The 13855-nt window shown below is 50.2% G+C and overlaps 1 protein-coding gene across 2 annotated transcripts; it reads right to left on the bottom strand.

The window, feature by feature from the left end:
- Window positions 1–1546: 1546 nt before the first annotated feature.
- Window positions 1547–5529, bottom strand: LOC137670070 (derlin-2-like). Of its 2 annotated transcripts, none has more exons than XM_068412660.1 (7): window positions 5420–5529; window positions 5251–5316; window positions 4538–4611; window positions 3939–4032; window positions 3234–3429; window positions 2738–2828; window positions 1547–2181 (listed from the first exon to the last, which is right to left on the bottom strand). In XM_068412660.1, exons 1-7 carry the CDS (start codon window positions 5510–5512, stop codon window positions 2067–2069), a joined length of 729 nt encoding a protein of 242 aa, XP_068268761.1. In that variant the 5' UTR covers window positions 5513–5529; the 3' UTR covers window positions 1547–2066. The 2 variants fall into 2 exon arrangements, with proteins under 2 accessions (XP_068268761.1, XP_068268762.1); XM_068412661.1 differs by having other exon boundaries at window positions 5251–5313.
- Window positions 5530–13855: the final 8326 nt, after the last annotated feature.

Genomic DNA, 13855 nt, shown 5'->3' with positions numbered 1-13855 from the left:
CCTAGGCTCCTGTGCCAGAGTGGTACTTTGTCCATTATTCCTTGTTAGAGAGGTCGAAAGGTTGTTTCAGCATGTAAAGACAAAACCTGGGACTCATGCTGCACCTTAGCCCCCCATGGAGAACACATAGTTTTGCCTCATGGACATAAAAACTCCAGCTCTTCCTGAAAACACTTCAGCCTCTTTGTTATGAACAGGTACTTACGCAAGTAACCTCTTGAGGGAATTTGCCCAAAACAAGCATGAAACTGCTGTAGCCTTAAACTAGCAGCTGTGGTGCAATGTTTTAATTGCTGTGAACCTTGTGGTTACCTAATCCTAAAGTTCACAAGTTATGGACAGATGAGGACTGCAGCTTCTTTGGTGGGCTTACAAGTACCTCCCTCTGCTTCTCAAGCCCCAGAGAGGCTGTAGGAATTGTCCCTCCAAGCAGCCAGGGGCAAGACAGGACAGTCCAGGGGAGCAAGTCTCAGAAAGATGAGAACTTCAGCCAGCTTTCTCCGTGTATTAGGACTACTAGGGAACAGCTGGTAGCAGCTTTATAATCACACTTCCTTAGGTTAATTAGTACCCTCACTAAAAGTGTAGCCCAGCTTTTGCATTTCAAAGTCCCATCTGAGAAGCAATTTAAAACAGAACATCTGCAGACTTTAAAGACAAACTTTCCAGGGACTGAAACATCAGCCCTGTGTCATTAGGTCATGAGCAAAGCACACAGCAAGTACCTGTCAAGTCTGAGGCTGCTCAGCCCTTAGTACCACTGTGTCTTCTAGAACAAAGATTACCATCTGTATAAGTCTTTCATCCTATTCCTAGAGGGAAACAGGTACAAAAAAATAGCTTGTTCAAATAAAGCCTGATTTTTCATAAAAATGTGTTCATGGGAAGGCCACAGAGGAGGTCGGAGTGGAGGGGGGCTGTGGTTCAGTGTTCCTTTACCACAAGGCTTCTATGTTATTCTTAGTTGGATGCTGGTTACTCACATTTCTCTTGGTAGTTCTACTAGTAGTTTGCAAGCTTGTCTATCTATGCAGACAGCACCATTACCAAATGGGCTGTCCTAAGATACAGTGTTTGCAGATTTACTCCAAGGGCTTTGAGGTCTGCTATAAGCACAGGTGTGCACTGCATTAGCAAGAACATCACATCCATTTAGTACAGCTGTTCATGCAGGGACTAGCTTGTTTATTTTTCCCCTAAAATTCAGATGTTTACATTTCAGAACTAAAAAATTCAGCAAGAGTGGAATTGCACTGCACGTATAGACAGTCTTTATTACTAGTGTCAAGTGCTGCTTCCAGTCACTGCCTGGATCAAGTGTCCACCTCTGTTCCCAGGCATCCCTTTCTCCAACTGGATCTCCCCCCCTTACCCCTCCTCATGCTCTGCAGTCCTGCTGACAGAAGAGGGGAAGGACATCTTCCAGTTAGCCTGAACTTTGCCCACTAAAGAAAAGCCCAAGCAAGCAGCCTGGCAGTTTTGAGCAAAGTTCTGATGAGTACTGGTGAATTGCTGCCTCTGCCCCTGGCAGAAATGGACACACAACTGAAAAATAAAGACTTTAATGTAAAGACACTTTGGAAACAACAACAAAAAAGGGGGTGGGGAACTTAGAGAAAAGGAAGAGGCCAAGCTGCATTCTACCAATGTAAAATAGGAAATACTACTTCCTTGAAAGCCCACAAAGAGGTCTCACAGCAGTGAGAGCAGAGAGCATTGGTCTTTGTACAGATGGCAAGAGTGACCTGGCACACAGCAAGTCATTAATAGCAAGAGAAGGAGTCACTGGTTTAACACCCCATTTGATACTTATTCCCCACTGGGTAACTGAGGAGCCATCACAACTTCCAGTCCCTGTCCCTAGAACACCTCTGTAAGCATTCATCAGTTCTTACGTGCAAAGCTCTGTGGCACCACTTGGTACAAGGGGAAGGTGGCTTACCCATACAAACAGTGAAACAGTACACATCGGAATGGCAACTGGTGTTATTCCAGCAGGATCTCTGGGCCGCAGCGTAAGTCCAGCTGGAAGAGAGGAATCTGGCCACATGGAGAAGTCCCCTGTGTTACTGTGGATGCTGCTGCTGGTTCCGATCTTGGTCTCTAGGTTGGTTTTCTAGGCGATCCTCAGGGAGAGGGTTATAGTTGGGATCCTCTTCAGGTGTGTCAAATACCATCTTCCTGACAAGGGACATGCCCATCCCACCAAGCAGGCAGGTTAGGAAAGCGAGCTGAGGACAAACCCCCCAGCCCTCCTAGGAACACCCTAGCCCTTCACAGGCCTCAGCTGTATGCCACAGCCACCTGCCTGGTGCACCAGCACTAACTGTTCTTTTGCTCAGCTCAGTATGTCACAATGACAGTACCTGCTTCCTTGATCTCTAGGTCAGCTTTGATCCTCAGCATGAAGCAGAACATATTCTGCTTTCTTAAAGTACAGAAATACATCAGAAAACACCCCACCTGCATCTAGCATTTCCACAAGCAGTGAGAACACTCCAACTAGCAAAGCTTAAGGTACCAGCAACTGCTTTATGGGCCCTGGGTACATACATATATAACGTGCCAAATGCCAGCACTTTCTGCAGCAGAGGCATAAACTATCGAGCTGAGGTGCTGTCAGCATGCAGGTGTGTCCTATGGTCACCCCACCCTGTCACAGACCACAGTTTGCTATGAAGGTGACCCAGGTTGGGAAGCAACACAGCAAAGCCCAGAAAGAATCAGCTTTACTTACAGGAAGCCAGGGGTTAACAGCAACTTCTTTCCTCCAGGCTGGTTGGGAAAAACATCTTCCAAAAAATAATAGATGTGACCCACTGCAATCCCTGGGGAGAGACGTCAGCAAGGTCAGGCCCAGCTGTGACTCCTCTGCCAGCTGAACAAGAGCTGCTGGGAGCTTCAGCAGGATGAAGGTCCAAGAGTCCCTCAGCTGTGCACCCATGCCCCAGCTCCCACCAGAGCCACCTGTGCTGCAGGGCCAGAGGGCTAGGCTGTTTGCTGTGCCCAACTTCTGCCCCTGGGGAAGACACGGCAAAATGCAGGTCACAAGCAAGAGCTCAGGCACAAGGCTGGCCACCCAGCAGCCTCAGCCAGCTCACTTTAGGAAACCCACCATCTTAAATAAGATGAAACCAAGAGGCGGTGCTAGTGCCCCAGTAGCACCTATGAGGACTGAGAGTGCTGTGGCTGCAAAGTGCCCTTGTTCCCAGCACCCACCAGCTCTGACTTACCCAGCAAGTCGATGATGATGGAGTTGCCCAGGAGTAGAGAGAATCCCATCAGGACCCAGGGCAAGAAGGGGGCCTGGAAGTTAAGAAGCCCAAAGAAGTTCATGCGGATATAAGGGTTCCTGCGACTCCACACGTACACCAGCATGATGGTGAAAGCCTGGCCCAGGAAAAACAGGCTGGCAAAGAGTCCAAATAGCTATGGACTACGGAGTCAAGGAAAAACCTACCCACCCTGTGCACCACCTCCAGGCAGCATGGGGTGTCCTGTGACTAGGAAACCCAGAATTACAGGCAGCTGATTGCAGGGTGCAAGATATTGCCCATGCCACCAAACCTTTCCTGGGCTGGTACCAACACCCACCAACCACATTTCCCTCCCTGCCACCCCAGAACAAGACACTCTGGAGTGGCACACACAGGTTGCTCACTCCTTAAGTTGCTATGTACAACCACCAGAGACCAGGGAGCTCATATAGTCACCTCTACACAAGCTCTCCCAAGCCTTCAGGGCACGAGCCTGGCAGGCCTGGGGCACAACAAGGCTCTCTGCCCCACGGCACCAAGAAGGTTCACAAGCCAGCTGTCCTGGTCAGCAGGTGGGCACCCACCTCAGACCACACAATACAGCCTGGATACAGACAAGCATCATGCTATCCACAGCATCTCAGAAGACACTAAAGAGCCCCAACCAGCTCAAAAGGATACTGTCATGAGAAACCCTCCGAAGAGGAACATGAAGACAAAGTCAGCGGTCCTTCCACGGAAGGAGCCTTCTTCTAGCATGCGGCAGTATCTGTACCTGAGAGCAGGAGAGAAGGGAGGGGTTGCAGTATAGGAAATTAACAGCTGGCCACCCTGTGTCCCCACAGCACGACTTTACGGGGAATAAGCCAGCTGCAAGCTATTTCATCACAGGAAGCTGTCAGCCAGGTGTCCAAGCCCCAGAGCAGAACAGTGCAAATATCACCTCATACCACTGACCCCAAGGGAAAGAAGAGGCATCTGCTGTGCTCCAGCCAGAGCTCACCCCAGGAACGGGCACTGCTCTCCAACATGAGCCACAGCAGCACTGCCAGCTTCGTCAGCTTTTGTCAGGGGCTGCCCTGCAGCAAGCAGAGATGGAGATGCAGGAGGTGGCCACAGTTGTCAGGGGAAAGGCTTCAATTCAGATCAAAAGGGCCAAGGGAAGAATCCACAGCCCTAGACTGCTGCCGAGACAAGTCAGCCTGGGGAGGAAGATGGATGGGGGGAATCATGTGTAAGCCTAAAAGGGAGCAGAGAGCTCCACTGAGACCAAAGGATACAGAAATATCATGTTGAAAAAGAAACTGAATCCCAGGGGCCCAAAAAAGAGGAAGTTGGTGATCAGCCTCCATATCTGAAAAAGAAGAGAGAGGAGAGAGAAAAGGAGGTGGACAGACAGGTCTCTCCCCATCACATGTACAGCAGCCCATCACCCTGTCCACTGGGGACACCCAGTCACTCCGAACTACCCCAGTACACGAGACAGCTGCACCACCTTCACGTGGGACCTCCCTCCTTTGCCCAAATCAGAATATCTTGCTCTTCCAGGTGTGGAAAGGAAGATTTCTCTACTTTTCTGGAAGGGACAAACAGCCACAATTCAGCACCCAGAGCCAAAGTAAATCACTGATCATGCCTCTCTACAATAAAGCCTTCCCCACCCAGCCTGGCATCAGCTGGGCAGACACCTCTGTGCCACAGAAAAGAGACGGGTTTTGAGTAAAGGGAAAAGGGAAATGCCAGGATGGTGTATGGCAGGGAAAGGCTGGAAGAAGTGCTCTCCATCCAGGTGTCAGTGACAAGAGGGAACACTATGTTGGTGACCCAGCTCCTGCCAGTCAGAGGAGGCTGGAGCAGTGGGAAAGGAGCCCCTCGGGATCACACAGCACTCCCTGACTGCCCTGGGGAGCGGGACACCCGGGGCCCAGCCTGCGGCACCCACCCCTCGCGGGGAAGGGCCAGGAGGGGCCCCAAAGCCCGGGCAAGGCCTCACCTGGAACTTCCTGAAGATGAGGTCGGGGTTGAAGTACAGCTGGAAGGGGGTGATGAACTCCAGCTGCTGGGAGAGACAGGCAGGGCAGCTCCCACCCGCTGCTGGGCACCCGCCGCCAGCCCCCCGGCTCCCCGCCTCCCCCCTCCCCCCCGCACCCCACGGCCCTCACCACGGCGGCGGTGGTGAGCACGCAGGCGGTGGTGTAGGCCCGCGTCACGGCCGGCATGCCCAGGTACTCCTGCGCGAAGCCCTGGTACGCCATGGCGCACGGCGGCAGCGCCCAGCCGCGCCGCGGGCCCTTTAACACCCACCCACGCGCCGCCGCCGCTGCCCCGCCCCCGCGGGCCGCGCCCGGCCAATCCCGACGCGCCAGGCGGCGCGAGCTGGCCAATCGGAGCGCGCCTCATGCCCTCGGCCTCCAGCCGCCGCCAACCCGGAATGGACCCGCTGCAGCAGGTGACAGGCCGGGAGGGGCAGAGCCGCGGGGTTGCCGCCCTCTTGAGGCGGGGCGAGCCTCCGTAGCCAATGGCAGAGGGTGGTCCGAGTGACAGGCGGTTGAGGGAAGGCGGGGAAGGGAGAAGCAGATCACGTGTCTCCCAGGAGACAGCCAATCAGCGGGAGCGAAGGGTAAAATATTGGGGCGGGGGCGGGCCAGGGGGGCGTGGCTGCGGGTGCGCGCGCTGCACGTGGGGCAGTGCGGGCTGGGGCAGTGCCGGGTCCCGGCCCCGCTCACGGCTCCGGTCTCGGCCCCGCAGGTCCGGCCCCGGTCTCGGCCCCGCAGCTCCGCGCCCCCGGGCCGCGGGGCGGTGACCTGCCTGGCGGCGGAAGCCCCCGCCCGGTCCCTGCGGCAGCAGAGGGAGGTGCGGTGCGCTCAGCTCTGGTCCCCCGCGGCCGGCCCCTCGGTGTGCGAGAGCCGGGGGCTGTCAGCGGGTTATTCCTGCGACCTGAGAACACCGGGTTGCTCAGAGGGAGAGGGACAGGCTGCTGAGAGCTGGGTCGTGGAAGGGGGCACCTGTGGGACTGCCTTGGCTGGTGTGCCAGGCGCTTTACTGGTCAAAAGGGTCTCGCCTCCACTAATGCACAAAAGGGCTTTGGGGTTTTAGTAATTCATGCTAAAACCTCTTGGTTGGAGCAGCAGGCACTTCCCCGAGCTGTGCGAGATCGCACCAGGCAGCGTGAGGTCGCTGGAAGAAGCCAAGAGCTGGCGCGGTTCCCCCAGGTGCGGTGGGTCAGGCACCAGCTCAGGGATGCCCGGGGAATGGTGACAGCGTGTGCATTGATCTCTCTAGGAGAGAGCAGAGCAGCTCTGCTCCCCACACAACCGTGTCAAATACATTACAAAGCGCTCTGAAAGGATCTGATGAAGGTCTGCATAAGCCTGACATCCTCTGCTCTCGTGCTGATTAGGCTTTCCAGAGCGGTTTGCTGTGCTCAGGAGTCAGGTCTAATGTTACAACCACCCTGGTTTCAGATGGAGGAATGGGCCTGGTGTTGGGTTTCTGCAGGAGAAGGTTAAGCTGTCATCAGAGCCTTAATGAGCCCTGAGATTTCCCTTTAAACCCTCAGTTAATGGGAAATTAAATCACTGGCGGGGGAGGCAGCCTTTGTGTTTTCCACCACCTCCACCCTGACTGCTTTGATGAAGAACAAAACTCAGTTGGAAGATGAGAGGATGGGAGGTTAAAGCAACATATCGGGGAGAGAGGGGAGAAGGCAAGAGACAGGTGGGCACCTGTGAGACCAGAGGACGGGTCCCTGAGTGCCCCAGCCACTGTGGTGCTGAGAGCCATCTGACCTGGTCAGAGCCGCGTTAGGGATCTTAGGAATGGAGTCGAGGGGCAAACCTGGACCTTGAACTGCAGCAGCATCAACAAGCTTGGCAGTGTTGTCAAAGGCTTCTGGTGGGAGCTGGGATGGACGCGAGAGCTCTGGTCGGTGAGAAAAGCTGAGCTTACAGGGAAAGACAGCTCCTCATCAGGGCCAGGAGCTCTGCAAAGGGCTGCCCATATTCATGGGGCTATTTCAGCCCAAATGCCTCGCTGCTGCAGCTTGGCCCCACAGCGTGCCGCAGAGCTCGCAGCCCCAGCAGAAGGGGCAACCGAGTCAAAGAACTGAGAGTGAATAAATGAATAACCACTGAGATAAATGAATAAATGTCCTGCTCCTTTGGGTGGAGGATTAAGAGTTTTCCTGTCAACTCTCACAGCCTGCGGGCAATGCCAGCCAGAAGCTGAATTCAAGCACTGTGGTTCCTGCCCCTTCCTTGTTTGAACCAAGGCTGGAGATGAACATTGGGAACCTCTCTGCTGGAAGGAGGTCATTGTCCTGGAGATCAGCCTCACTAGTTCCAGAGAGATGAGAATCCAAATGATCAATCCCACTTACTCCCCGTGGAGGACTATGTGCAAGTCAGACATTACATGAAATCTAAAAAAAAGTCATCAGTTTCTCTTTTTATTTCTTTTCACTTTTGTTTGCCAGCCCAAACTGGAGAACTCTACTTGTCCAGGCTTCTACTTAAGGCCTTCTTTTCTAAGATTCATGGGGAGAAGGGGTAGAAGCAATGAAATGCGTTGGGAAGCTCACCATCTCGCACTGCAAGAGGCCAAACAAATCTCAGTGACGCCCCAGTTCCCAGGCTGCTTTCTGCCCATGATCTCACTCCCTTTGGAGCTCAGCCAGGCTGACTTCATGCACTACAGTACGCCCAGGGGCAGCTTTAGTCTTTATTACAGTCCTTGTCACATTTTATGGGTTTGGGGAGTCATATCCTTCCACAAGTTCACATCAGCCTAGCTGCACAGCCGAGTTCACATTATACACCTTTGAAGTGATGCCGACATGCTGTCTTCTATAAAATCATGGAATCTCACTCAAAGCCCGAGAAAAGCAAAGCCAAACTCTTTGTCTCAGCTGCAAGAAGGTATGAGGGGCTGCCAGAACAGAAACACTGCTCAGGAGTTTCTTTGCTGATTTCCTCCTGCCTTGTCCTATTGTCCTCCCCCTGCCCGGGGACCCAAAGCAGATGTAAGCACAGGTCTGAGCAGCAATGATGTACTGTTGCTGCCTGCCATCTTCTGGGTTCCCCTTCCTTCTGGAAGCAGTTGAATTCATGTCAATGGGCAGCATCAGTTTCAAAACCCAAGATGTCAGAAGCTCAGTGTCTCTATAAAAACGTGTCTGATACCCAGACTTCAGTCCATTTTGAATGGGCTTTGAAAAAGGTCTATGTCTGGGGCCTCTCGGATCTGCCTGAGGAACTAATTGGAAGAGTTCCCATCTGTAACCTCTGCTCAAGTCACTCACAGGAAGAACTGAAACATGATGGTACCGGAGGCAACTCTCTTTTCCAGACAGTATCTACTCACTCTGCGTCTGCAGGCTTAGTGATAGTAACCTGTTGTACTGTAAATGTTTACAATCCACAAACCAGCTCACAAGAAAATATTCCTGGAAAAGAAGAACTAGTGTGCGTTGCGCACTCACCACTGTGGATTCATTTGGCCTTTGATTTAAAAATATATGTATTTCCTGAAAGGGAATGGTTTTGCACATACACAGTGACAGACCGCTACCGGACCCTCCTGTTACCTCTGGTTTTGTTTTCCCCATTTCTGGGGTGCTTTTAAAGAACGTGCAAGCATTTGCCTGGAGTTGCAGGTAAGCTTAACCCTGCAACAGAAACTCAACAGTTTCCTGTCTCAGTTTCTGTAAACCAAAATAGCAAAGAGTCAGAAACCAAAGAAAAAAGCTATTAACTCTCCCCATGAGTTAAACAGCTCATAAACCTCAAGAAGGCACATGAGCAAAGATAAATGGGCTGTTGCAGTGTTCATCTCTTTTGTTTGTAGTAAATTATTGTGTGTAATTCATGTTTCCTGTCCATAAATGCCAGAGGAACTTGAAGACATGGAATCCATTCTAATTTAGTAAAGACAAAAACAACTCCTTTTGAGCCCATCTGGAACTTGTTTTTATCGTAATTGTTTTGGGCTCAGTAACGAGTTCAAGATCTAACTGCCCTCACTAATTGTTTCAAGAATAAACAGATGCTTTGTTTAAAGGCGGCAGCTCCCATTTTGCCCAGCGCAGCACTCTCCGGGGTCGCAGGATGAAAGGAGCTGTGCGCCATGTCAGCACAGGCCCTAACGAGCATTGGCGCCCTCGCCGGGGGTACTGACCCCCCTCAGCAGCTGACAGGGCAGGAAACCAGCCCCCAGCCACCCACTTGATGAGTGTCCAGCCGGTGACATGCGCCCTCTGCGCTTTAACACCATTGGCATTTGGTTTGTAAGTTCACCTGATGACCTTGCAACGTGTCCTACTGTGACAAGTCATACGTGGTCTGGTGACACATAGGCACCTCCTCCAGCTGGGCTATAGGGCACACAACGTAGAGAGTTCATTCCCTGGCCACCCAACCCCAAGCCCCTTGGCTGGGGTAATGCTCCATCCCCAGTTCTTTTCCTCATTTGAAAACAAAGATACACCCCTCCACCACCCACTCTGAGAGACTTCCCCCCACCAGGACATGAGACTGTGCAAGTTCTGTACAAGGTCTCACCCACCGTAATGCTCCCCAGCACATACCGCTCCTGAGATCCCTGTTAGCCCCGCTGTAGAAGAGTCACTGCACGACTGATGCACTGGCACTAGGAACAGATTCAGAAAGAGCAGCACTGAGCTCCCCTACAAGTGAGCCTCAACAGCCAGAGGGACCTTACTGGAAGGTTATTGCAGCTCTCAGACTCAGTCCCTGGTGGCACGGACAACAGGAGCCAGGAGCTCCAGGTCCACCACAGAGCAGTCACTAAGAGTTTCTGCTCCAGTTTTGGAAACAAGGCTCTATAAACCCGCTCCGCATAGATAAGCTGTGTAATCGTAACAGCTCAAGGCACTTGAAATGTTTACTTTTCAGTGATGTTTAATGGCCATATAGAAATTCTTTCTCCTTCAGTGAAGGATTTCCTGTCCCAAATCAGCTAACTCTACAGTGTGATGGCTAAAGTCAGGAGAAAGTGAATAATACAGAACTGGATGGGTTTTTTTTATTTGTTTGTTTGTTAGAAAGAAACTAAAGATAGCACTTAGAGCTCAGCCCTCCAAGGACATGTGGTTTGTACAGGGTTTGCTGTAAATCAGATTTTATGTTATTTTTATTTCCTATGTTTTTTGGTTCAAAAATATAGCTTTGCATCTGGCATATCATGAGAAAGAAGATCTCACTGAAATCTCCTTGAGCAGAACCTGATCACATATCCAAATAAAGCACCTCTTCCAAAACAGCTTCTGATCATGAGTTGAAGACATCAAGCAAGAAAACGTCTGTCTGTTTGCACAGTTATTTTTTTCCAGAGCTTAATCTTTCCCATTAAATTCTTCTGCCTTGTGATCTGTCCTCTACTCCATAGGTCACCTCCCACAGCTGTCAGTGGGGAATATCCTTCAAGGACCTTTATTTTGTAACATCCATTTCATAAGCGTGGTGGCCAAATCAACAAAAGAACTGAAAAACAATGCTTGTTTCATATAAAAAGAGGTCTATGTTCAGCTTACAATAGCAGCACACACAACTGAGCGTGCTGTCAGCCGTTGAAGACCCTAGAAGGAGTCAGAAATGGTATTTGTACTTTGGTTTTCACCAGAGGCAGGACTATGTGTCCTAGTCCAGGTGCCTCTCAATAAGCCAGGGGACAGCTCTAATAAAAAGCTCTATCTGAAGTGAGTGTTAAATAAGAAATCAGGATGTGTCTGACACTCTGACCCTGCTGCACATATTTTCCTCTCCTCTGACAGGAACATTCAGCAACATTTACTGCCATTTGGCAGAGTCTAAATACTTTTCTCTTGCACGCAGGAACTGAGATTTTGTTCAGCCAAGCAGTTTGTTCTCTCTGGCTTTCAGGTCACCCAGTTTCAACTAACTGCCTGCATCAGTGTCTGATACAAAGAAGGAAGGAAAGGCAATAGTTCAGCCACAGCATGACCTACAGCTCACAATGGACTGAGAAAAGGGTATTTCAATTATTTTTAGTATTTTGGGCTTTCTCAGTTTTCCCAGAGAAGCTCCATTGCTTATCAGGAGGGTGAAAATGCAGACTGCTGACCCGACACACAGAACATAGAGCCATTCTTCTGACATCCAAAAATCCTAGCTGGTGAGGAAAATCAGCTAGTTCCCTTGGCTGTATCAGCCCTCGTGTCCTCAGAGGACTCAGCTCCCACGTATCTCCTCTGGTCTGGAAGGTATCCCAGTGACTCTGTGTGGTAGCAGAAGCTCTGTCAGCATTGGGTCCCTGCCCTGAGAAACCTCTGCAATGAAGCCCATTTCCTGAAGTTCTTACACAGTGTCTTGAACTTACATAAATTGTGGGTTTTTTCTGAGGAACATTAGTGAACTGCTGGAACTGAGAATAATGGTGTCACCACAGGGCACTCATTTCCTACATGAAAATCTGTTTTAACAGCTAAGTTCCATAAACATTGCTTTCACCATAAAAACAGCAGACCTGATGGATGTTTCTTGAGAAAGCTGCTTGTTTGTAGATGATGTTATTTGCTTTCTATATTCTGAGCAAGTCCTGCAAGAGTTAGGACAAGCAGACAGAGATATTTCATATTTCACTGTGATGGTTCATACAGGAAAGAGAGAAGGGTTTACAGAAATAGCCAGGGTAGAGCTTGGGAGATAGCCAACAACCAGCCAGGGAGCAGCTCCAAATCTCTTCTGCAATTTACAGTGTAGCATTTGTAGGGAGAATTCATCCTGTAGGTCCAAACCTCATAGATGGAAATGGGGCCCCTTTTCTCCTCTTGCAGTGTAATTGCAGTTGGTCCAGATGATCCTGGAGTAAAAACACTCTAAAACATAGGAACCTCTCAGCACATGGCGGATCAAAGAGCATGTGTTGATGGTCTTTCCTAATGGCAGGATTACTACTTATTCCTGCAGTCAGATAATTACAGGCAGAGACTGCCATCACATTCTCCAAATAACTATTCTCCCATGCTCATGGCATCATATTTCACCTTGATTATGACAAGTTTGAGTTCAGTGAAAAAGTATTTGAGGGAAGAGGGTGGTAGGTCCCAGCGGTGGTGCTGGAAACCTGCTGGGTTTATGTGAAGGCTTCCAAAGCCAGGAGTTTGAGTAACTGCAGTGCAGTAGTTATACCCTGGTGACAGACCCTGAGACTGGAGATTTCTCATCTACACCAACTGCGACTCTGAAAATGTGAGAACTTATCTTAAGGACTGAACATTGGGAATGCTGGGGGTTTTTAAGGTACAGCAGGAAGCAAATTAGAAACACAACCAATGTGAACACCTGTCAGCATCAAAGTGTGAATCATGTAAATGCTATGTAGGAGAAAAAAAAATCTGTCCATCCACTCCTTATCAAGGCAGCTGTTACTAGAAAAGACAGAGTACAACTTCCAGGAACTCCCACTTCCAGCTAGCCAGATACACACAGATCTAGCCACAGCAACAACCAATTTATGCCCCTTCTGGAACAGGGAGGCTTGTGAACAGCCTGTGCCACAATCCGCAGCATCTCACTGCCTGCCCACAGGACTCCACTCATCTCTTGGAGTGGCATAAGCTCACCTGCTGTGACAAATACTGCCTTCATCTTCTGTTAAATAGAAGAATGTGCACATATTTGCCTTGGAAAAATAAGACAATGCAATGGTCTAAGCAGGCAGTCCTTGCCCAGGTCATTGCAGAAAGATATATTTCTATGCTTGACTGCAACAGAAATGAGAGAGGTGGATCAGATTCATGGTACTCAGGCCCAGGGAATGGATGGAGACGAGACTGCCTGGGTGAGCTGCATTCCTTCACCTCCTGTACAACTAGAGACATGCTTTGACATGTTGGCCTCTGTTTAAGGAGCTAGAAATGGAAGAATCCCTACCTCCCTCAAAGTCTCCTATGACACACCTCAGTGACTAGTACAACCAGGGACACTCCACGTGGTAGCCTCAGGCTGAAACTCCTGTATGCCATCACCTGCGGGGACAAAGACCTGCACTAGGTGGTCCCTGCTTATAAGACGCTACAGAAAGGGAGAAAGCTCTTGCCTAATGCAGAATATGTGTTTTTCTTCCTGAAAGAGATCTACCCAAACCTGCTGTCTTTCAGTATAGACAGCAAGAAGAAACTAGAGCTTTCCTTTTTGAATGTATTACTGTTCTTGATACATGCTGTCTAAACTGTACATCAGAGGCTGTTAACTTGTACAGTTACATACAGTTACGTCTATTTCCCAGTGAACAAGTTATCATTAGGAAGCTGTTAGAAGTAGTCCTCTGACCCCTGACACATGCCACAGGCAGCAAACTGCTGACATGTTGGATTCAGAGCCTAATACAGGACATTTTGTACTTCTCCTGCCACTTAGTGGCTGCAGCTGATGCAGCACCACATCCCTACTTACACATTTGTAAGAGAATGGGGATGTCTCAGTTGCCATACCGTGTCAGCCAGGACAGCTTGTTCTACACCCTTCAACAAGTCAAGAGACCTCACTTTTATACATACACCCTGATCCCATGATGCTGCATGAAGCAGCCCCATTCACCTGCTCGTGCTTCCAAGGCAT

This window comes from Nyctibius grandis, chromosome 14, assembly GCF_013368605.1.
Source record: "Nyctibius grandis isolate bNycGra1 chromosome 14, bNycGra1.pri, whole genome shotgun sequence".
Taxonomy (NCBI): domain Eukaryota; kingdom Metazoa; phylum Chordata; class Aves; order Nyctibiiformes; family Nyctibiidae; genus Nyctibius; species Nyctibius grandis.
The sequence above is the reverse complement of the archived record's forward strand: the minus strand, read 5'-3'. Positions and strand labels throughout refer to the sequence as shown.